Source organism: Grampus griseus, assembly GCF_964374135.1.
Source record: "Grampus griseus genome assembly, chromosome: 13".
Lineage (NCBI taxonomy): Eukaryota > Metazoa > Chordata > Mammalia > Artiodactyla > Delphinidae > Grampus > Grampus griseus.
This window is the reverse complement of record NC_139007.1, coordinates 31,810,334-31,836,170: the sequence shown is the minus strand read 5'-3', so window position 1 is coordinate 31,836,170 and position 25,837 is coordinate 31,810,334. Positions and strand designations below refer to the sequence as shown.

General features: G+C 38.3%; 1 protein-coding gene across 1 annotated transcript in view; it reads left to right on the top strand.

The window, feature by feature from the left end:
• ASCC3 (activating signal cointegrator 1 complex subunit 3) overlaps positions 1-25,559 on the top strand; it is a 333,359-nt gene extending 307,800 nt beyond the window's left edge. The window contains exons 38-42 of the mRNA XM_082669278.1: positions 15,806-15,957; positions 18,099-18,246; positions 22,069-22,278; positions 24,498-24,673; positions 24,771-25,559. Of these exons, the coding sequence (XP_082525404.1) occupies positions 15,806-15,957; positions 18,099-18,246; positions 22,069-22,278; positions 24,498-24,673; positions 24,771-24,915 (831 nt within the window). The 3' untranslated portion in view covers positions 24,916-25,559. The remainder of the gene's footprint in view (positions 1-15,805; positions 15,958-18,098; positions 18,247-22,068; positions 22,279-24,497; positions 24,674-24,770) is intronic.
• The last annotated feature ends 278 nt before the right edge of the window (positions 25,560-25,837 follow it).

Below are 25,837 nucleotides of genomic sequence, written 5' to 3'. Positions count from 1 at the left end.
TTTGTATTCATAAAACCATGAGTTCATTCTAATACCTCTAATTCCAGTTTAACACCAAGGGTTCATTTTAGCCTTCCCCTTTTTTAAATTGTAACTCTTTTCTCCACCCGTGAGAAACTTGGCTCTCATTAATCAAAATATATTTACTTAATTCCTCCATTCTAGCATACTCCTGATGTAGTTTTAGAATGACTAACGCTTACTCCTACACAAAACCAAGTTTACTAACTACAGTAGTTGTGTATAGTTCTTTTTTGTCTTTGGAGGCTCAGAGTTTCTTTTTCTTTTTGCATTTACACAAATACACACTTGCTCTCTCACTTTCTTCCTTTGCACATTTTTATCAAGTTATTTTATAACCTTTTTTAACTTAATAATTTACAACATTAAGTATTCTTCTCAAGCATAGTTTCTAATGGCTGCACTATATTTCTTCATAAGAAGGTCATAGTTTACTTAATTAGTTCCCTGTTGTCAGACATTGTGTGTGCAGTTTTCCTTTAGTGTAAATTATAACATTAGTTATGCTTATAAATATGGATTTGGCTTTTCAGAAGCCACCTGGAAAGAAACTTAGTTGTAAAGAGATGGCAACCAGCTTCATATCCTAAATCCTCTCATTCCTGCAGTTTCTTTGTAAGATTGTGATAAAAGTAACAAGTCAGGAAGAGGAAAGAATATTAGGGTTGCTAATGGAAAATCTGGGGGGGAAGTCGTGACTTGATAAAATTTCCCAGGACTGAGTGACAGTTTTCATCATTGTACCCTATTGTTCTCATTTGATACATGGATACTGTTGGCCTAGAAAGCATTGGTTCAAGCAGTTTTCCAAGCTGCCGTCCTGCTGGCTAATTGAAAATTATACTACTGCCCTCATGGGACATCAGCATGACCTTGTGTTCTGTGTATGGGACTCGGTGCCACCAGCTCTTACATAAATTCAGCTCTGCTACTTAGAGCCTTAGTATAAGGCCTTAGGCAAGTCACTGAACCCCTGCTGTCTGAGTAAAAATAACACCTTACAAGAGTGGGACATTAGTTAATATTTATAAAGTAAACAATGATTTGAGGACTCGAACTAGGTCTATCTTAGTCTCCTCATTCTTAGTAATTCTTTTACTTCTTTGCTTTTTCATGGTCATTTAACTCTAAATTTTTTATTCCCTTTAATTTATAGAAATGTACCTTTTACATGAGCTACCATTTAGATTATGAAAACTCTGTATGACTACCCGTGTCCTGGGGAATCTTTTACAAAAGAAAAACATAGTTGTTTTAGTACTATTCACTCTGGCTTGAGGTCAGAATGCACTGTATAGCCTGCCTTCTCTTCTTGTACCCATTTGAAATTATGTATCAAGGTCATTTATGTCATTTTGGGGTTTAAGGTGTTTTTGTCATGGTGCTTAATATTTTACTGTTACTAGCATTTCCATCTCCATCCCACCCAACAAAAATAAGAGTAAAAATTTCTGTACGTATCTCAAATTTTTTAAACCTGCTTAAAATACACTAGTTTATAAATTGAGCAATTATGGAATTGATTATTCTTGCCATTAGTCTTTGAGATTCTCTTCTTGATTATGTTAACTCTAAAATATATTTGTAATATGTAGTAAATGATGTGACATATTTTGTGTGCCAGATGTACCCAAGAAAAACTTTATGTTAGCTTTTATGGGAAGATGATACATAAGAAATGCCAAAAATTAAAGTGACTTGCCTAAATTTTTCAAATTTGATGGCAAAGTCAGAACTGATGAAAAGTGTCTGGTGTTTTGATTAGCCCCACACTGTTTTTTTAATCAAGGGACAAAGAAATTGGTTTTCAAAGAAGTCAAATAACTTAGTTAAAAGGTGATCTTTTGAGGCAGTCCATGCTGAAACCAAATGGAGATACCAGGACTTTAAATCCTGCTCTAATAGCTCTGATCTTTTCTAATAAGCGCCCTAAGTCTTTACGTTAAAATCATCTTCATTTAAGTGAAAAATAATTAAATACCAAGCCAAATAGTATAAGAGTACAGGTTTATATCTTAGCCACGCCCACTACCTCCTCTGTGGTATCTACAGCAAAACTGCCCAGTAACTGGACACTTTCAGATGTTTAAGGAAGAAAGGGAAACCATGGCTCGAGGAGCTGACTCAGTGATCTGAGTACCAAAGGGCTGTGTGATTCAAAGTATAATTGTGCTGTTAGTTTGCTGGGTTAATTCTGGAAAGTTGCTTTCAGATATAGTAGAGGCCATATTTACCCTTCAGCTAATGCTATCTACCTTGCAGCCTAAGTTTAATAGATCAAAACATCTGTGTGCACAGTAATACTCTTAACGACTACAAGATACACCTCATGAAAGGAGAACACACACACACACAGAAATATGACAGTGTAGATTGATTAGAAAGATCTCTGGAAACCTATGCTTCCAAATTGAAATTGGAATTAATGTATATTAAATACCAAATTCAACCAGAATATTTGGAGAACTGCATACCATCCCTGTACTCCACACCAAAAAATTGCTATTTAATGACGGTCCATAAGGCAGGCCATCATTAACAGTGGTGCTGGTGAACATTTATTGAGGATTTTCCTTGTACCAGGCTCTGTTCTACTTGCTTCGTATTGCATAGACTCATTTGCCCTAATAATCCAAGGAAGCAGTACAATTATTATCCTTATTTTACAGACGAAGACTAAGTAACTTTCCCAAGATCATAGCAGAAAGAAGAACAGTTTTCAGCATAGGTTGGATATATAATAAAAGTTTATCTTACTGGGTTCCCTTTGCCCTGTAAAGATGGATCTAAAAATTGTACTCATGGCCTAGTCAGGATTTATTTTAAAATGTGAGAACTTCACAGGAATTTCTACATTTTTTTAGACCAAGAATTCCCACTAGAACATGACTAATATTTTTTAATTAATCCCTTCTTTTCAATGTATACTCAAGTCACCTCCCTTTAATTACTCTAGTTCCCTTTCAACAGTCTGCCTATAATTACTTTAACCAGTTTCCAAGAGGGACTTGTTAATATGACTGTTACTTGTAATTGCTTTATTATATCACTCTATAGTGTCCAGTTGATATGTTTTTTGTTTCAGCTGCTTATGATCCTTCTCGAGGTTTTTATATCATGCTAGGTAACGCAGTGAATTAGCCATTTACTTCCTCAGAGTCTCCCCTAAAACTACAATAATTGGAAATACTGGGGGGGAAGATCAGATCGCTGATACAACCACAGGAAGAAAAAGGAATGCCATAATAATTATAAGATACTCCTAATAATAAGTAGTAATGCACACTATAATGACTGTGCTTAGGTTTACTATTACAACACACATACACACATTTTATGTTCCTCTTTCATTCTTCACCGTTTGCCTTCTCTGCTTAGGTTAGGTTCTGGGCTTCTTTCACTGGGTAACCACCACCACCACCACTAGCGGAGCTCCCCTGGAGGCAGCTTTTGTCCATCCCCCTAGTCCTTTTTGAAAAACTTCAAACGTCTAGTAACAATAGGCAATTTCAGAGATTCCCTGTCCCAAGATACAGAACTACCAATTCCCCCAAAAGATAACAGACATCTCCTCTTTACTATTGAGGGAATGTGAAGTTCTGTATTCTGTATACCAAGGCACATGTTTATATAGATTGAATTCGTGTTCCATTGCACTAATGGAAGTAGGCAAAAGGTAAACCAGGAGACTGGCTTTGAAAATAATTTAGGTGATTCAGTGCCTGAAAGGAAGACCTTTAAGGAGCTATGTTCTGGTGGGTAAGTTTCCATTGTTTCATAAATTCTTGCATCTGACTTTAATATAGGAGCTGTCATTTTACATCATTTTCTTTAAGGCCCAAGTTTTATTGAACAACTAAGTTTCCAGCCTTTCTTCTCTTTCACACAAGATAGTATGTAACTCATATACCACTCAAATTAATGTTATCATGTTCCAATAGGATTTATCAATTGTCACAAAAGGTGCTTGTCAAAAAATAACTTTAATAAGCTGCATAAATAGAGAAAGGGGGGAAATGTACGAACTGGCATGCTTTCCTCTGTTCAGAAAACCCCCGTAAATTTGCAAAACCGAATCCCTAAAAGTTTATTGGTAGGGTGGTTGTTTAGCCCAAACTTCAAAACAATAATTTGACCTCTTTATCTCTCTAACAGTTTCTGATAAACTTAAAGTATATTACATTTCAGATAACTAGTATCATATATTTTCTATAACCCACAGCTATTCTGAAAACACATTGTGTCTTCAAACTATTTTTTTAAGTATTTTAATCAATAAACTTAAGATATGAATGTATGCATACATTAGAGTCTGAGAATAGAAAAGAATAGGATAAGGGAAGCAAAAGATACAATGATATGAATATTTTTTATTGATCTGGTTATTTTAACTGAGAGATACTTTGACTATAGCTGGGTCTATATTTCTATTAACAAATGATCCCCATTTTTAGTAGATTAAAAAGCTAGAAATATTTGATGATACCAGGAGATAGAACTGCCATGGAGCAAGGCTAACATAAACTTTGAGGAGTATTTACCTATGGATGCACTAAGCACAGGCTCAGTGGGCTATAAATTAAATGTATTGAAGAATGTCAGTGTCAATTAAATGAACAAGTTCTAGAATCATAGAGTCAAATACAGTTAGCAGTGAAAATAGTCCAGGTGGTGCCGAGCTTATCAAAAGAAGTACTTGGTCAAATCCTTAATCCGATACTTGTAAGAAATGTTTTGATGTAGCAATGGTAGATAAAATCTCCTGTATATTCTTAGTAGAATCCTTTCACATTTTTTAAATGCTTATAATTATTATGATTAGATCAAATGAAAAGCTTATCTTTAAGTGGACAGTAGAGCACAATAGGCTTCAGAAAGCTTCTTCAAATCATTTTGAAAAAAAGATGGAAGGGTGATAAATAAATAATTTTTAGACTTCCAAAATTGGATTATACATAATTAGTAATCTACAAAGAGTTCATTTCTGCAACTGAAGTCGTTAAAGGATCCTAAGATGAAAATTACACTATTAAGTTTTAAATATATCTTTTATATTTTTATGGGTATGTTTCAAGGAATATTAATACTATGAGCATACATTTGGAGGATTCTGATTCATATTCAAAATATGCTGGAACCTCATCAATAACTATTTATAGTGTCACTGACTGTTAAGGTGACCTGGGCATAATTCTTGGCACATAATAGTTCTCAATATATCATGGGTGAATGGAATGAATAAATATTTCACTTTTTCCTTTCTAGTTCTTTCTTAAGAGAGGATTGAAAAGGGAGATTTACTGTGTGTGGATTCTCACAATGTTTTTAAAATTATCTGCCAAATCTGAATTGTCTACTAACAAATGTAGTCTGTTTGTTGTAAACGTTCATGTGACCTTATCAAATTCATAGAGACAGGGAAGTCTAATTCAGGCTGCTTTCCTAGCAAGACTGCCAGGAGCTCATATCTTGCCATAGAAGCCTAGTGAGGTTTCATTAATGGATGTGTATTTCAAAACAAATAATTTTAAATGAACTTAATCCTGAGTGATTATTCTTCCAGATGCAAAGATCTGCACTGTGGTGCAGAATCATCATCCAGCTAGTGCTTATTTTATCCTGTATCAAAGTTACATTTTAATTCCACAATAGAACACCCAAAACACCTAAAACAAAGCACCATTCCCCACTACAGACGCAACACAGAGCTAATGCATTTAGCATTTCCAAAACTAACACAAATGTGTGGATTTTGAGGTGTAAAACACCTTCACTTACTCGTGTGGATTTACAGGTGATCTCCCTTCAAGGACTATAATATAATTTGGAAGGCTATTTCCCCCTGGATGACTCTACCTGTAAGCCTTTGAGTGACAATTTGGTGCTGGTTTATTGATGATATGATGCTATTATGAAGGATCCTTCTACCTCCAGCTCTTCTCCTCATATCCACATAACAACCCTTTTCCCGTTTGGGGCTGTAGGAAATGAGTAATGCTTAACCCATTTGTGTGATCAATTCACTTAAGCAGCTACTGTGAAATGTTAATCACAACTTTAATTTGTACTGCATTAGCATTTTGATTAACTTGTAGGCTTGCTAGCACACTTGAAGCGCTTTTACTCATAGTTACAGCTCGGAAATGACTTTTTGATTAATTAAGTTTGTTAGACAGCAGCTGAGCTTCCTGAATGCTAACCTTCTGGGGGTAAAAGTTCAGGAGAAAGTTACTGTGAACAACTGTTGCTATTGAAAAAGATTCTTGTAAATGTACTTATAGCATTTTAATTATTGACAAAATATTGTATCATTACTTGCAGCTGACCTGAACCTTTAAAGGAGTGTGCCTTTCTGTCAAGAAAGCTTTTCTTCAGGTTTTCCCATCATTGTAAAACTTCCGGGAGCTCTTGAACTAAATAGTGCAGTTTCTAGCAGATGTCTAACAACTAATGTTTTAACAGGCTGCCTAGGATGAATTTCCATAGTTTCTTTTTCAGGTAAACTTTGTATTTTAGAATAGTTTTAGACTTACAGAAAAGTTACAAAGATAGTACAGAGATTTCCTGTATATCCCACACTCAGTTTTCCTCTGTAATTAACATCTCACATCAATATGGTACATTTGTCACAATTAATGAATCTTTATTGATATATTATGATTAAAGTCCATACTTATTCAGAATTCTTTAGTTTACTTAATGTCCTTTTTCTATTCTAGGATTCCATTCAGGACACCACATTACATTTAGTTGTCGTGTCTCCTTAGGCTCCTCTTGGCTGTGAGTTTCTCACACTTTCATTGTTTTTGATGATCTTTCCATAGTATTTTGCACTTTCATGATGTTCCATAAGTAACAACTTGGTTTCTATAAATTAATGAAATTTTTTTTCTCATTCTGGACTAAATAAGTCTTTCTCTTCAACTCTGACCATGTATTATGTTTATGTCATTTCATTTGAACAAATGTAGCAACATTTTCTAGCCATTTCAACCTTCCTCATGACCTTATTTTCATGTGGTTTTTGCAGTCCCTACACTATCACTAGATACGTTAGGATGACTATCAGGAGATGTGAGGAAAAGGAGAAAGTTTCCTTGAAGAGGAGAAAGGCTAAAGGGAGGAAGAAGAGAGAATGCAGGTCATCAAGATGCTGAGAGGGAGCAGAGAGGTGGGAGCATCTCTGACTGCTCCATATGCTCACCCTACAGCCACAGCTGGAAGAGACTGAGGACTAAATTCACAGACTTTGCAAACTGAAGTTTAGAAAGTTTTTAACAATGGATCTTAAAGCTACATCTCATTATGCATCTGTTAACATGCCTCCTGATGCACATTGAAAATGATAGTTTTTCTTTTAGTGACCTAAGTCAGTGTTGCTATTTCCTTGCAGTGAAGTTGACTTAATTCAGTCACAGTAACTTGGATTCTTTAAACCCAGAATTCACTTATGTTTCAAAAGATATTTAATGCCTGCATATCAAATATTAAGATGTAGTTTTATAACCGAGTGGTGGATTAAAATTTATTTTGAAATTTTAGGTTTTCAAAAATCCTGTTGACAAAATTTGTTCAGAGACAATAATCAGTTAAATGCATAATGCTTTTGTCTGGAGTCTGCATTTTTCTGTTAGGTAGGGAAAAAAAGGATAGATGTAAACCACTTTAAATCCTCCTTGAAATAAGACAGCGTATATGTAAATCATTCAGAGGTTGTAGACTGTAGTGTGATGAGCACAGAAAATGAAATTAGAAAACCAAAATCAAGTCTTAACTTACCACTTTTCACCATTGCGATTACAGTCACTGGACTTATGTGAGTTTCAGTTTTCCCATCTGTGAAAAGGAGACAGTACTAATGTCTGCCTCATACTTGGTATTAAGAGCTATTTACAAAAGTATTTTATAGTCTGCACACTACTGTGCAAATATTTTCATCACACTACATGTGCATACTGTCTGTACAGTTTGTATATATTTCACTGCTACTTTTCACAATAATTGAATGAAATGTATTTGATACAAAACACAGATATATTGTCAAGCTTGCATTTTTAAGTATAATCTACAGTAGCAGAAAACAAAGGAAAATATCTGTAGATTTGGATAAATCTATCCTTTGCAGAAATAGTTAACATCACTATGAAATGTGGTTGAATTTAAATGCCAAGACCCAGCTTGATATGCTTAGGGAATTCTTGAAGTCGATTCACAGTAAGTATTGAGGACATGAGGTGTTTTCAAGTCAAAAAGCATGCTGTTGGTTTCAGGACCCTTACAGCCTAAAAAATTCTCTTCCAGAGAGTGTCCATTCTCTGAACTCTAGTTCATTTTGATTGTGGGGATGAGGGGCAGGTTGTTTCTGGTGGGGGTAGTGGTGGTGGTTTGCCCTTTGCACAAAGCCGGGTTCTTGAGTTTGCCCTGTGAGTTCCACATGAGGATGAGGTCTGGGCTGTGTAGAGTATGTGTACCCCTCTTTGTTTTTGCCTCTCTCTCTCTCCTCACCCATCTCGTCTCTCCTTTCTTTCTCTCTCCCTCCCTCTGTTGCTCTCAGTCAGACATAGGCAGACGCAAACACCACCTCATTTCTACATTCCCTGTGAAACTCCTGAGCTGACTCATTCTTCCTGTTTTGCCAATAATCAAAGTCTACCTCCTCAGAGCTCTCCAGTCTTTCTTCTCAGATTCCTCCTCTTTTACCCGTGTATATTTTACTTTGTGTCTGTAAGATTCCTTTTTCATCTGTGTTCTTAAGTCTGAATCTCTTTCCCCACCTTCCTCAAACCCCAGTTCACAGCCTTCAGCTCCATTCCAGCTCCTGCGGTCACCAGAGTGGCTTCAGCAGATGACCTTTTCAACACTGTAATCGCATGCATCCCAAACTCCTCTGCTCTAATCATTACTATATCCACACCACTTTTGCCATCACCTCCATGGTATCACCCTCTGACTCTCCTCTCTCACCTCACTTCTTTACCTGTCAGCTTGACTGAACGTTTCTGTTACTCATCAGCCGGGCATCTCTCCTCCCCTCCCTGATCCCTCGGTCCAGTCCTCAGTCCCCTGTGTCTTCACTTGTCACTGGCCCTAGAGCTGTCCATTTCAACAGTGATGTCACCAGTAACCTAAAATCTCAACATCCGAATTCTCTGCTTTCACACCCAAATTAATCCTACTCCTTATTGTCGGAAACAATCACAAAACATTTCTAATTATTTCTACAATTTCTACTTGTTTCTAATAATTTCTATAATTATTATTTCAAAGTCATGCTGTTGAGACTCAACACTGCTCTGGTTTTTATTCACATCACTAATTCCCCCAGTACTTACTCCAGACCTTTTCATGCTCCTTTACAGTGCTTTTTCCCAGGAGGAGGCATCACCTCCAACTCGAAGAGGTGACTGAGACCCTGTGATAGGAGTGCTATCAATTTCCATTCTCTTCCTTCAGAGCTTCCCTCTCTCCAGTGAATTTGTGTGGGGTCTCAGTGGCCTGCTGAAGCCTCTTTTCTCTGTGAGGCCCTTGCTCACACGCCCCAGCAGTGGAACCCTCTTCTGATCCCAAGAGGGTCTTTTGTCTCTTCATCTTATTCTGTGCCTACTGTAGACTGCCTTCTCTTTTGACTTAGGCTTTTCTGCCCCTAACTCCAAGGGTGTTACAGTCCATCTGGAAAGATAGAAAGTGAGCTTTATAAAAACAAGCAACACTATAGTGTGAGTATATTGGCATTTTATTGATGAAAGAGTAAAGCTTACAGAAGATAGACACAAGCCTAATCAAACTCCTTGGTTTTTAAAATTTTTTAGATGAGAAAAACAAATACCATTAAGTCATTTGCCTCAGGTCTTACGGTTAATTTAAAGGCACAAGCCTCTAACCTCTGAGGCCAAGTCTCTTTCTGGTATACCACACCATCTTCAAACCAGTATCAAGTGTTCATGAATTATACATCTGTTTATGCTTCATCCAAACTTATTGTTTGCTTTAAACATTGTGTTGTCGGGAAACCTTCTCAAAGTCTCATTTTATCTCGTAGCACATTCATCAAGGAATCTTCTGTTCTAATCTAGGGCCCGATGGAATTCCACACACTTTCCTCTCATCCTGAACTTTATAGGCAGCGTCCTATTCTGGTTAAAAGCAAGCACTTTGGAGTCAAGCTCCCCAGAATTTGAATCCCAGCTGTACCAATTAACCAGAGCTATGCAGCTTTAGGTATATTTCTTCCCCTCTCTGAGCCACAATATCTTCATCTGTACAATGGGTTTTCGTTCAGTAACTTTCATAAGATGGTTATCAGAGTATCCGACAAATAGTACATGCTTAACAAAGGACCACTGTAAGCAGTTATTTCAGTAGTGCCCTTAAGAGTCCCTTACATGCTCTTACCCCTTTGGTCTTTCCTGCGTTTCCTCATCTTATCTCCAGGTAACTGCCGCTCTGCTATCCTCAGCTCTGCCCCAAAGGTGCTCATTTTAACTATTCTGGCTGCCCGCTTTGTGCCCAGGATATCTGAGTCCACATCCCTAGCCCATACTCTCTCTCCAGAGCTCATTTATACCTGGGCTTCTCACCTTGCTTCATAGTGGCACCTCGGTTAAAATGCGTTCAAAACCACACTCATTGCCTGCTTTCCTATAAATAAATGACAACCCCACAGTTTCTGTTAATTATGGTAAGGTTTTATTTGTGGTGTAACTTCATGAATCAGTGCAATGCTAGGAATCATATTTCCACTCTCACAGCTGGATGACAAAGAATTCTGAGTCAGCAATCAATTGAAGTTGACTTTAACTTAGTAGGAGAAAGTCTCGTGCGTGGAGTCAGCCTCCACCTATTTGTTCCCATAGACTTAGAATCATCCTAGCTTTGTCTGATAGGTAGCATGCCCAGTAGAGGACGGCTAAGAGGTAAAGGGGGATTCAACATTTGCCTAACGTTAATACTAAGGTGGAAGAATGTGCAGGGTTTTTTCTCCTCGGTGTACTAAAGCACCCTTTTGTTGTTTGAGTATTAAATCTCTGTAAGGAACTTTGAGGTGTCTTGGGGAACTGAGCCATGATCTCCAGCTGTTACCAAAGCCAGCCCCATTCTAAGGAGGAGCATATACCTATTAGTCCTTTTTTTTTAATACAATTTTTAAAGGTTACACTGCATTTACAGTTATTACAAAATATTGTCTGTATTCCCCGTGTTGTACAATATATCCTGGTAGCCTGTCTCACACCCAGTAGTTTGTACCTCCCACTCTCCCACCCCTGTATTGCCCGCCCACTGGTAACCACTAGTTTGTTCTCTATATGGGTGAGTCTGCTTCCTTTTGGTTATATTCACTAGATTGTTATACTTTTTAGATTCCACATATAAGTGATATCATACAGTATTTGTCTTTCTCTGACTTATTTTCATTAGCATAATGCCCTCCACGTGTATCCATCTCACTGCGAATGGCAAAATTTCATCTTTTTATGGCTGAGTAGTATTCCATTGTGTATATATACACCACATCTTCCTTATCTGTTCATCTATCGATGGACACTTAGGTCACTTCTGTATCTTGGCAGTTGTAAATAATGCTGCTATGAACATTGGGGTGTATGTATCTTCCGAATTAGTGTTTTCATTTTCTTTGGATATATACCCAGGAGTGGGATGGCAGGATCATATATTAGTTCTATTTTCAGTTTTTTGAGGAACGTACATACTGTTTTCCACAGGGGCTGCACCGATTTACATTCTCACCGACAGTGCACAAGGGTTCCCTTTTCTCCACATTCTCGCCAACATCTATTTGTGGTCTTTTTGATGATAGCCATTTTGACAGGTGTGAGGTGATACCTCACTGTGGTTTTGATTTGCATTTCCCTGATGATTAGAGATGTCGAGCAGCCTCTCATGTGCCGCTTGGCCCTCTGCATTTCCTTTTTGGAAAAATATCCATTCAGTTCTTCTGACCATTTTTTAATTGGTTGTTTCTTTTTTTGATGATGAGTTGTATGAGCTGTTTCTGTATGTTGGATATTAACCCCTTATGGGTCACATCATTTCCAAATATCTCCTCCCATTCAGTAGCTTGTCTTTTCATTTTGTCAGTGGTTTCCTTTGCTGTGCAAAAGCTTTTAAGTTTAATTAGCTCCCGTTTGCTTATTTTTGCTTTTATTTCCTTTAGGAGGTGGATCCAAAAAAATATTGCTGCAATTTATGTCAAAGTGTTCTGCCAGTGTTTTTTTTCTAGGAGTTTTATAGTATCCGGTCTTACATTTAGGTCTTTAATACATTTTGAGTTTATTTTTGTATATGGTGTTAGAGAATGTTCAAATTTCATTCTTTTACATGTTGCTCTCCAGTTTTCCCAGCACCACTTATTGAAGAGACTGTTTTTTCTGCATTGTATATTCTTCCCCCCTTTGTCGTAGATAAATTGACCATAAATTCGTGGGTTTATTTCTGGGTTCTCTATCCTATTCCATTGATCTGTGTGTCTGTTTTTGTGCCAGTACCATACTGTCCCACCTGTGAGTTCTCATCTACCAGGAAGACTGCTGTAAAAGATAGTGAGACATAGGAGTCCTTTTCCTAGGCTCAGTCATGCAGGGGTATGTCAGGGTGACCTGCCAGACCCTCAAACCCATTTACCTGAACCATCCCTTAGCCTTAGCCCCTTCAGGTACCTACCTGCATGGTGACACGGACTTGTCCACTCAAACTGAGAACGAGGCCCATGTCCTCCAGTTTGGCCTGGGCTGCAGGGTCTGTCTTTGTCCTTATGTGTCCCCTGACTTTCTTGCAGTTGCTCACCTCTGCTGATGAACAGTTCTGCCCATTCCATGCATTTGCTCCCCACCTTACATGCCCTGCTCCTCGAATCCCTGTACTACTCAGTGTGGAAATTAACCCCCAAAGGTCCAAAGGAAGTCCCTCTGAGAAAGAATGAGTTGTTTTAGGGTGTTCTTTTCATCTCATCATAGAGGAACGTTAAAACAGGTACCTGTTTACTGAGATCTAATATTGAGGCCTAACAGATCTATACTGTTCCAGGCAGTATAGTAGATATCTTACATCATACATCATCTCATTTTACGCTCATCACACCCCTATATGGACATATAACACCCTTCTATCAGTGAGCAATCTAGCGGTCATAGGGTTAAGTGATTTCCCAAAATTTACGCATAGTAAGTGGGACAAAATCAGGGTTGAAACCTGTGTTTGACATCAAAGCTTGTAATGTTTTCCTGCGCTGTGCTGCCTTTGGCAGGTGTGCAGTAACTTAGGTAGAATGTTTGTTATAATTATTGTAATTGGATGTTTACCAATATTCTTTAATAAATTGAATATTTCTTGAGTGCTCTGTGCTAGGGCTACAGTTCCAAAGACTACTTCCAGAACCTTGCCATCAAGGAGTCTATATTTAATGGGCACATGTATAAACAAAGATTCACAATAGGATAGTGGTGGCCTGTGTCAAGATTAGCAGATGCGTAGGAAAAGAAGTGCCCGCAGTCCATCAAGGAGCCTTCACAGGAAGAAGTAACATTTGAGCTCAACTTGAAGGATGCATAGGAATTTCCCAGGTAGACATGGTAGAGGGAGCAGGATTTATAAAAAGAGAACCTGCAGAGAAGCGTTAACTTTTGTCCTCTACACGGCGTGGAGCTATTGAAGAAATTTAAGCAGAGGAATGACGTGATCAGTTTTGCCTCTGTAAAAATGTACTGTGGTAACAATATAAAATATGGATTGAAGAAAAATTAGATGAGAATGAGGATAAAGGGATATTTATAATATTGCAGGTGAGAGTTGATGAGGGTCTGTGCTACGGCAGTGGCAGGAGGGAGCAGAGAAAACAGGACCCACAAGGGAGTGGTTGGGCACAGCCGTATGGCAGCATTTTGTCCAGCACATTTGGGTCGTCACAACCTTGTCTCATCCTGGATTCTTGGTCTCCCTACCTGCCTTTTCTTGAAATTAAAACAAGATAAATAAATAATAGTTTTCAATTCATAATACAGCCTTTTCATTTACTTCATGTAAGCAATCACTTTGCATGATTTTTTACGTTTCACATCTGGATCATACAAAGAAAGATTGTGGGGAACTCTCATAAATTTTATGAAATCTTTCAACTTCATCATGAAAACTTCAAAGTTAAAAACATATGGTCCGTCCATCCAGCTCTTCTAGTATGTGAGCTTGTGGTCTGGAATTTATTTCCAGTCAAGTTGTAATGTAAAAATCACAAGTAAAATCACCATAGTTACTCCACATTACAACTTCTGACATCATCATGATACTGCATTACTCATGAGGTATAATTACTCATTTCTCTTCCCTTACGGAGTTCGCGAGTTGTGACTTGTGAGCTAATACATTTATTTTCGTCTGAGTAGTGTTCCTCATGACCAGCTTGTCTCATATACTTCAAAGACAAAGTGTTTAAATCAGTTGTGCAGAGAAATAGGAAGAACAGAAGTGAGCTTTCCCTAGATTTATAAACATATACCTTTGTACATGTAAACACTTTCATATGCACACATACACATATACATACATATAAGTATACCTATTATACCAGCCATTAGGCTTTACGATGTACAATTAGTAGGCTCATGGGTGCTAAAGACCAATTTGACCATTCCGTCACGCTAACCATGGCATCCAGAGACGTGGATCCATCTCCCTGTAATGTGTGTAAAAAGACCACAGATTGGTTTAGCCAAATGTTTTTTAAACTATTTTACTTTTCGTAAATTAGAGAACTCTAAGTAGGAAATTCAAAACTTAGAAGGAAAATATGTCTGATTCACTAGTACTAAGTAGTATGGCAAATCAATTTTACTAACATAATAGACCTTTAAGAACCATTTCTAAAAATGTACTAATAGATTTTGTACAACATTTTATAAATATTTTACCATCAGTGAAACAGTAAAGTATCATTTTAGGCATTTACGAAGTACATCTGATTTCTCTTACCCTCATCTCTTCATTTCCCAAAACAAGAGAGTACACTCCTAAAACTGTATAACGTAGCTGCCTCAGATCATGATATTAACTTATGTGTCTTTAAGTCAGCATTCACCAGAATCTAATTTAATTGAACTAGCTTTGCCTGTGTAAACTTCTCCATTGTTTAAATAAGATTTCACTGTTTAGTTTTGCCTTAAGCAAATGCAGCCGTTTGTTTGTCCATAAAACATTGGATTAAATGTATAGACTAATATGAATAGCTTCTCATCCTTCCACGTGTACCACTGGTCCTTCCCGCTTTTAGTGTGTGGTATAGAATTTTCATTGAAAACCAGCGCTCTGCCTTTAGCCTGCTGTCTGGGGAAAATTCATTTTTGGCAAGAAGACTTCCTATCACCTTGCCATTATTGCTTTTAAATTTGGAAAAGACTACCTGAGATTTATGCTTTAAACGCGGCAACTAGTGCTCTTGATACAGTGGATTATAGAGGTACTTGCTCTCGAGGTACACTGAGTTTTTCTCTTTGTTTTATTACTAGGTGCCAATATTATCTGCTTATCTTTGCTGACCTAAAAAAGTTAAATATTTGGCGCTTTGTACAAAGTAATGTTCAAAAAATGCTGTGAGAGGTTCAGTGTGTTCCCTCCAATCCAACTGTAGTTTACTTTTTGGTTTCTATTTTAATTAATAGTAATTTAGAGGTATAATGCTTGGGGTGGTTTTTTTTTGTTTTTTTGTTAAGGCTATCATCATCAGACCCCCCACTGAGGGGGCAGGTGCCATGATATAACATGTGTTCTCCCTGTTCAGGCAATGCTGGATGTGGCTGCACACCAGGGCTGGCTGGTGACTGTCCTGAACATCACCAACCTGGTGCAGATGGTGATCCAGGGGCGGTGGTTGAAAGACTCTTCTCTTCTTACGATACCACACATAGAAAACCACCATCTTCACATTTTCAGGTAAGTATTTTAATTTTCGATGTAATAGGATTTTATTATTTCAAAAAATTATTTCCTTTACATGTATGGTCACTTGAATTTCATGTGGTGCCTAGAATACTGATTCTTTACAGTGAAAATGCCCATGTTTCCCAGAGGGAGACATGGCCTAGCGACATAGTGTTCCCACTTGGAATTTGGCCATTGGTCCCAAGCTGAACCACAGTTCATTTTAACCTTCTATTAAGTTGTTTTCCATTTGCAACATCGAATACATTTTCATTTTAACTGTGTTTATTCCTTTACAATATCAGCCTTCATTTTTAAAGATGTTATTAAAGTGCTTTGTGACCTAGAGCAAAATAAATTACCAGTTTCTTTTATTGCAGAATAGATTTGAGGGATCAGAAATCTGTTGTCAAAAGTAAACTGTGCATCTGCAAAATGTCCAAAACTGAGCAGTTATATATACTAGCAGCTCAAGATATAACCTGCGTTTAAAAGAGGAGTTTATATTCCTGATAAAATTTTTCAATTCTTAGGTCCTATGTACATGGCTACATATATTTTAGCAAAGGAAACAACAATACATATTACAGGCAAGGTGGGCAGTGTTCAAATGAAAATGTTTCTTTCACACCAGTTGAGAGATAGTTTGCAGCCAAAATATTGGTTCACAGTCATGTAAACAAGCAAAACTGTCTGGCTGTGCTTGCCATCATGCACCCTCTCCCTCTCATCAGCTGGACAAGGAGTGGCAGCCCTTTGAGGCATCTGGAGACATACGCCAAGCAGAACCTCAGGCACACATGGGGGGTCTCCTCAGGGAAGGCCCTCCATTTGACTGAAGTATACTGGATTCCAGGGCAGGTGTTTCCATGGTGCTTGAGTCCCCACCACAGGATGTCCCTGGTAACTAAAAGGCACATTCAGAGGGGGTGGGGGGCACACCAGCAGCAGGTGGCCTGGGGGGAAGAGCAGATACCTCATGTGTCTGCAGCTCAGTTTCAGGAACCCTTCCGATATGGTACTAAAACTTACGGGAGTTGGATTTCAGCAGAAAAGGAGACACGTGAGGGTACTAACCCGACAGCACATGGGTCTGTTAGGGAAGCTGGTTGGGGCCTAGGAGATTTGATCCAATTCTTTACTGTTACCCAGAAAAGTGCTGTATTTGTCTAATTTCAGTGATATTGTTCATCTTGCTATATAAACAGGAAATAGATTTAGGTAGATTCCATTCCTGGTGATCCAGCACTATTTATGCTATAGATCTCAAACATTCCCAAAATGCACTTTTAATTGTATGATCTCAACAACTTACAATGAAAACTTTATTCAAGTACTTATATTAGAGACATTTGCCTGCATCCATTAAAAACATGTCAGGGGGCTTCCCTGGTGACGCAGTGGTTGAGAGTCCGCCTTCCGATGCAGGGGACACGGGTTCATGCCCGGGTCCGGCAAGATCCCACATGCCGTGGAGCAGCTGGGCCCGTGAGCCATGGCCACTGAGCCTGCGCGTCCGGAGCCTGTGCTCCGCAAAGGGAGAGGCCACAACATTGAGAGGCCCGCGTACCGCAAAAAAAATAAAAACATGTCAGGGCTCTGCCAGTTCCGTACTTTATCCACATGGAAGCATTATCACACTTTAGTGCCTTCCTATAGAAATCACCGTCTGTCAACCCTAATTATCTACTGAGCTCACATATGATTTACACATTTTATGTCGTGATAGCCAAACTGCCTTGGATTGATGAGAATGCTGTCTCACTGAAGCTTAACAACAGTGGCCTTGGCATGGACATATATACACTACCAAATGTAAAATAGCTAGCTAGTGGGAAGCAGCCGCATAGCACAGGGAGATCAGCTCGGTGCTTTGTGACCACCTAGAGGGGTGGGATAGGGAGGGTGGAAGGGAGACGCAAGAGGGAGGGGATATGGGGATGTAGGTATACATATAGCTGATTCACTTTGTTATACAGCAGAAACTAACACACCATTGTAAAGCAATTATACTCCAATAAAGATGTTAAACAAATTAAAAAGCTTTGTAGTAACTTTAATTTCTAAACTGTTCTAATCATATAAATCATCATTGTCAGAAAATCTCATTTGTGCTATGAAAGAATCATTTGGTTGGCGTCATTCTTTCTCAGGAAATGGAGCCCAGGTATAAAGGGTCCACGTGCCGGGCACGCTGGCTCCATCGAGTGCCTCCCTGAACTGATCCACGCCTGTGGAGGGAAGGAGCATGGATTCTTCTCCATGATAGAAAAAGAGCTACCAGCCCCAAAAATGAAGCAGGTAAGGCCATCACTTCCATGTGTCGATGCTCCCTCACTCTGGGAAGTTGTACCAAGAGTTTTCTAACTTAGAGTGCTGCTTTCAGAGTCAGACTCTCCTGAGTTTAAGTTCCACCCGCCATTTACTAACCCTGATTATGAACGTGAAAACATTATACCCGTCTCATGAAGTTTTGGGTAAGATCAAGCAGGATGTTATTATGTAAACTGCTCTATGTAGTTCCTGGTACAGAATAAGAGCTCAACAGATGGTATTAAATAATGACAGTAACAATAATTAGAAGTAGCGTCTGCGTTATTAGAAGGTTGTTTCAGTATCATGCTGTTAAGCCGGCTGAGAAAGGCCTACTATGACTCGCCCATCACTAGGCTGCATTGCTCAAGAGCCCTTCTAATCCCTTCTTCAGAGTGGGTTTTGTTTTGTTTTTATGCCTGGGTATATTTTCGTGCAGTTCCCTCAATTACTCTTTTATGCCCCCGCCCCATTTTAATCACTTTATTGTTTCTAGATTCTAAAGTAGTCCTTCAAAGAAACTCCTTATTTGTATACCCTATAATTTAGATATAAATCTGAATCTACGTTGTGAAAGACAACATAGGTCATTGCTCCAAACTCTCTTTGGAAAGATCAAAAACATGAACGAACAATGCCAGAAATATTTGGCATATATAGACTTTTAAGTCTTAAGCAATTTCACCCTAAACATGTCAAAGTTAATGTTCAGGATTTATAACATAATTAACATACTGACTTGCAAATGCAGATACTAAAATAAAGAAACTTCTAAACCATGTCATTTTTTTTTTCCAGTGGAACTTATTTTCGAGCAGGACTTGGAAAAAGTATTACAGGCATCAAAGTCTGATTGTTCAATTTCTGTTGAACCCAAAATTGGCACCAAAAGCTACTTAAATATTCGTAATAAGTGCCTACCTTTCTAACTAAATTATCATCAAAATTATGAATAAAAACAATATATTTAAGATGAAAACAAGGCTTCTATTAGCAACAACAGATTTCTAACATAACGTACAGTGATTTCAAGCCAAGTTTTAGATGTGATAAAAAATTAGAACATTGTTGTAATTAGTTCAGGGAGAACTCAGAAGTAAACTTACTTAATTTATTTGCATAAATTGCCATTCTGTTATCTTTAAAACCAAATGCAAATTGGCTCAGTCTGATATGATGATGGTTATTTGGCTCAAAAGTGCTTCAATTTGCAGAGCAATCTGGTGTCGGCTCTGCAGTGAGGCGATCCCAGGTAACATACAAATCCTGAATTATTCCAGAAATTAGTATGTTTAAAGCATCAATTTAAGTGCTAATTGCAGTAGTAATGAGAAAAAGCAGTACTACTGTGAGATTTGCATCTTCTACCCCATCAGTATGCCTGCAACGGCTGCTGACTGGCAGAGGATTTGGCTGCTAATTAAATAATTGTATGCATGGCAGTGCTCTTGCCTGATTCAATAGATGAAGATTAATCCTCAGATAAATATGTTTGGCTGGTGTTGAAATGTCTTAGCAATTTCTTTAAAAACAGCTCATGTTTTATATACGCATATGTGAGTGTGTGTGTGTGTATGTATGTTTGTGTGTGTATATATATATATGTACAAATATATACACATACAACAAATACATGTATATACATTGAAGATTGAAAATAATAATATCAAGTGCTGCAAAAGATTACAAATATATAAAAGTCAGATCTGACTTTGGGGAGCTTTGTGAAATAAAATTCCAACGAGTTGCTAATACTTAAAATATTATATTGGTAACTCATTTAAAGGTACAAGTGAAGAAACATATGAAGTCTTGCTTCATGTGGTAAATGTTACCTATGTTGTCTCACGAAGTTAAATGCTTTACAGAAATGGTGTATTTGTGTCTTCACTCCGGCCAGTCTTAAGAGAACATCCAGTGGGTACAGCTTCTAGACTCGGTGACTGTTGGTTCTAGCAAGGGATAAGCCATCATTTGTACCTTGAAGCACAGGGTAGACCATTCTGTGGCTTGACTATTTCAAGATCTATTCCAAACGTAATTTCAGATTCACAAGACAAGTTATAGGATTGGAGTTGAATTGAAAATTTGCATTGGATTTACATTTTTTGAATTCCTAAGGGATAGTTTGATTCATCAGGGCTTCTTCATTTCAATTAGGTGGTATACTCAACAGCAATAAAGTCTTAGCAAACAGGAAATCAAAGCCTATCAGGAAACCTGTAGTATATATTAAAGAAATACAAGGAAAACCAAAATTAAAGTATTCATGTGCTTTTAAAAACTAACTTAGAAGGTAACAACAGATAAAACAGCCAATATATAGAGAAGTTTTCTTGACTGATAGTGATATTTGCCACATATTTATAAATGTTAGAAAAAGATGACAATTAGTTATCTGAGGACATTAGGTTTATTTTTATACATCTTTTCCATAGACTTAGGAATTCATTCATTTATTCATTCATTCAACAATGATAGGGTCTTCCCCGGTGGTCCAGTGGTAAAGAATCCACCTTCCAATGGAGGGGATCCCTGGTCGGGGAATTAGGATCCCACCTGCCCCAGGGCAACTAAGCCCACACACCACAGCTACTGAGCTCACGTGCCTCAACAAGAGAGAGAGAGAAAACCCGCAAACCACAACTAGAGAGAAGCCGCATGCGTCAGCGAAGATCGTATGTGCCACAACTAAGACCCGACGCAGCCAAAAAAATAAAGAAAATAAATTTTAAAAAAACAAAAAAAACTGGGCTTCCCTGGTGGAGCAGTGGTTGAGATTCCGCCTGCCGATGCAGGGGACACGGGTTCGTGCCCCGGTCTGGGAAGATCCCACATGCCGCGGAGCAGCTGGGCTCGTGAGCCATGGCCGCTGAGCCTGCGCGTCTGGAGCCTGTGCTCCGCATCGGGAGAGGCCACGTGTACTGCAAAAAAACAAACAAACAAACAAAAAAAAAAAACTGATAAGCACTTACCATCTGCATTTTGATTTCTCACAAATATTTTCAATTGAAAGAGCAGGAATAAAATTGGTAAAATATTTTCTACCCCTTTAATATGTGTCATTTAAATTGGTATTCTCAATATGATAATGCCAAAAAAAAATATTTCTTTCTAGAAAGAACCCTAGACTTAGAGGGTTCCTTCTGATATATATACAAACATATAGAAATGTTTTCCTTTCAGAATAATTTGCACTATAAGCAAAAGAAAAACCCATTTTGTACAATAAATGATCAATGAATGACACTGACTGACATCAACAATTGCATCACAACATTTTTCAAGTTGCTTTTGTATCCCCAAGTAATGCTCTCTGCCTTAGAAGTCACATAAATGCTATACTAAATGCTTCTCTAAAACTAACCAGTTCAACAACAGTTATTTTAAAACTTAGTTTTTAGTGTAGTCAGTAGTCACTCAATGTCCAGAAGGGATTTACAAGAAAGGGGTCACAAGTTTAGGTAATGATTAATACTTCTTTAGGTGTTTTTAAAGGGACTTCACAAAGATTAAAAGCACACTATTTTTACACACAAATAAATGAGTACAAGAAAAACTAGGAAATCTGAACAAGAGCTGTGGCTTGTATCACTGGTATTAATATTGTACTTGAGTTTTGAAAAATGCTACCCTTGGGGGAAACTGGGGAAATGGTGCACAGGATCTCTCTGCTTTATTTCTTACAACTGCATTGAATCCAGAATTAATCTCAAGACAAAGAGGTTGATTTTTTAAAAAGCTCACTATTTCTTAGTTGCTCACTACATTTTGCATTAACCACTCCTTATCTTCTCTTTTTTTATTCAGGCATGGAGTTTCTTATCTCATTTGCCTGTGATAGATGTTGGCTTAAGTGTTAAAGGCTGGTGGGATGACTCAGCGGAAGGACACGATGAGCTCTCTATCACAACCGTGACTTCTGACAAACGCAACGACAACAGATGGGTCAGATTGCATGCTGATCAAGAGTATGTGCTTCAAGTCAGCTTGCAGAGAGTCAGCCTTGGGTTCCACAAGGTATAGTGTTTGGTTTCCATTCTCAAATGCTTCACACCAGATCCCAGCACGCACCAGCACACATGTCTTTTATATTACTAATGCGTCCGTGCCCTTCACCAATCCCGCTTCCTCAACTGGCCTTAAGCAGCAAGAGTCAGTCTTCTGCAGTTAGTCAGTTCTCCTCATGTGCCATTTTTCAACCCCAGAATACCCACGTGACATAATAATATAATGCCTAGAGCCCTGGTCTCAAAGTATGGTCTACAGGCTCGGCAGAATTTTCTGGAGTACCTTTAAGGGTGCAGATTCTTTGGCCCTACACCAGGCCACCTGCACCAGAAACTCAGGACTCTGAAGGGATCTCAAAATCTAGACTTCTGCCCAGCACCCCAAATGAAGAAGACGCTAGCTAGACTTTCCCGTGGCTCACTTGCCACATCTGTCTGCTTCCTTCATTAGAATGCATGTGAGGGAGCTCTGTCAACGTTCGTACAGGCCAAAAATTTGCAGTATTTTTATTTTAAATTACTGTGCTCTTTTCTGTTGCCTGTGACACCAAAAATAATTATTGGGCCCTCTAAGAATATTAGTACACAGCATGTGGACAGATTGTTTTTTAGCCCATAATAATCGAAATAAGGATTTGCCTTTTCGTTAGCTCAGTGGAGTCAGGGGCTTTCCCACATCTAGAACTAGCCCTCAGGAGTGAGGTTGTAGTTCATTAATACTGTCCCCTCTGTTTTCACACACGAAATGGTCAGTAACTTTCTGTTGGTACAATATCTTTTCAATACTGTGCCTTTAAGTCCCATCTCATTAGATTTCTAATTCTAAAAATCAGTCAGTGTAAGTATGAACTGATTGGCCTCTGGCATTTCAGAGGCTTTAATATGAGCATTTTTAGATGACGGTATATCCCAACTTACAAAAGAAAAGGCAGTAGTAATCATACCGATAAAATCATGAGAAAAAAAACTAAGATTTTTTTTTTTTATAGCTGCCGTGTGAGGCGTAAAATTCCCCATTTTACAGAATAATGGAACTTGGGGAGTATAGGAATTTGCCAAGGTCCTAGAGTCAGAAAATATGAGAGCAGGCTGGGAGCACAGAGTTCTCCGATTCAAGTCCCTGTTCTCTTTGCACCTACCATGTGCAGACACGCTGACAGAAGCGAGGCCTGTCACAAATAGCTAAACAATGTACCCCAGCCTCAGGGGGCTCACAGTCTCAACAAAGAGCTGCTCAAGCAGCTTATCATAGTGCCTGGATAAACAGTGTACTGAGGTGTATCTAAGGTACGTTGAGAGCGCTAATTAGAGAGAACTTTATTTTGAGACCTTTGCAAACATTTCTGACAATATTGTAGTATAAGGGTTTTTTTTTTACTATAGTATTAGTACTTAAACATTAGCTTTAACTGTGCTAGAGAAACTCGAAAATTTTGTTTCTAAGTGCTGTAAAAATACATTGCTCTCTGACCTCCCTTTTTAAAATGCCTTAAATGAAACAACTCTCTCTGGAATATTGAGTGAAGTCTGATTAAGAGCATGTCATTATTAGCACATTTTACACCATAAATCATTGTCTTAAGGAATCTCTAGAATAATCTTGGATTTTGTAAAAAATCAATCTAAAATAAAGACGTCAAGTGTTGTCATTATGGTGATAGTTAATCTTGTATGATGGTGATTAATATATTTTATAAATTGTTTGGCTTACAATTTCCCATTCCTCAGAGAAAGGACTTTTTAATATCACCGTATTAGAATATGTGCTTTTTCATGTGAGCTTTATTCTTGGGTGATGGGGGAAGATGTTTATGTGACAGAGTGCTTATTATCCTAAGATCCAGAGTCTAGCCTGGATTGATTTTTTCCCCCAGTATCAATTTCTTGCAAATAAGATTTTGGAAGACTTGGTTGATATGTTTGTATCTCAGTGTGTTCATCTGCAAGTGGGGAATTAATTTCATTTGTAAGAATGGTGTGAGAAAGATTCGAGGGCTTTCTGTCTCACGGAGCCACAAAGTAGTGTGGCTAGAGTGTGCTTCGAGAATCTTGAAGAAAGGTAGATGATAGCATATCAAACACACCAAACCTGAAAATTAAACACATCCCAGATACTTAGATTTATGGCCTCCAAGAAAGACAGTGTGGCCTTTTAAGCACAGCCAAGTGGTATAGAAAATCTAGCCATTAGTAATGCTTTATCTTTCCTTTTTTTTTTCTGGTTTACAGGGAAAGCAAGACAGCCATGCAGTCACCCCTCGATTTCCCAAATCAAAAGATGAAGGATGGTTTTTGATATTAGGAGAAGTGGATAAGAGAGAACTTATCGCTCTGAAAAGAGTGGGATATGTCCGAAATCATCATGTTGTCTCCATCTCTTTTTATACTCCTGAAGTACCTGGAAGGTAAGCAGAGTCTTACCCCACCAGAGTTCCGAAAGAATTAACCGCAACGGTGATGAGAACGGTAGTTTTACCTTTTCGTTCCTTTTTCATATTCTAGGTATATCTACACACTGTATTTCATGAGCGACTGCTACCTTGGCCTGGACCAGCAGTACGACATCCACCTCCACGTCACGCCGGCCAGTGTTTCCGCACAGGCGGACGAGATCTCCGATGCCCTGACGGACCTCAAAGTGAAGTAACCCGACCCTAACAATCCATTTGAAAGAAGTGGTGGAGAAGCCTGACTGTTCAGTCATCTGGACAAAGTCGAATTACTTGACGTTTGCCTTGGGGGAATCAACTTCCAACCTCAAGGCACTGCGGAAACTGGCAGCGGCTGCAGCTCTGACTCGAGCAATGCAGAGTCAGCTGCGGGGGCCTTTTAACAAATGTTGCCTTTTATAACATTGTCTCCATGGGTCTCTTGATGTGTAAAATGACGACGCCCATAGGAGAATCTTTCAATTTGTGTATATTGAGATGATACCTAGGAATTATCAAATCTTACTTTTCACAGTGTACTGTTTACAAGAACATCGGCTTCTCTTTTTTTAAGGAAAACTAACTGCTCAGGGGCGTGACAATGTTAAGATTTGTTATAACAGATTTCTAACCCTGCAGCATAAAATATATAAGATAAATCTGTACAGTGACACACTGTGTTTTGTTCACAAAATTTATACTTTGATCACATATGGAAGTAATTTCAAGAATTTCTTATTGTCACAAATGTTAATAATATATGATGTAAAATTACATTACAGAGCCCAATGATGATTTAAAAGAAAACAGAATATACTGATCTTAGAAAATGTAGATACTGTAACTGGTAGAAATAAAATAGAGTGCCACTTCAACACAGCCTGACTCACTTATTCCCTCTGCCTCCTTTCCATTATAGCCCCTCTTACTCTTCTGTTCTTTTTTTCTTTTCCTTCTCTGTCCAGACTTCACTTCCATTCTCTTAATACTTACTTACACAAGGAGAGAAGTATAGTCTAATTCATACAGGCCACGTAGTACAAGTCTTTGTCTCTGTGCTCTTCAGGGCGGGCCTGAGGCAAACCTAGAAAATTTTCAGCCCCTACAGGTAGGTTTTCACCTGTGATACAGGAAATTTCC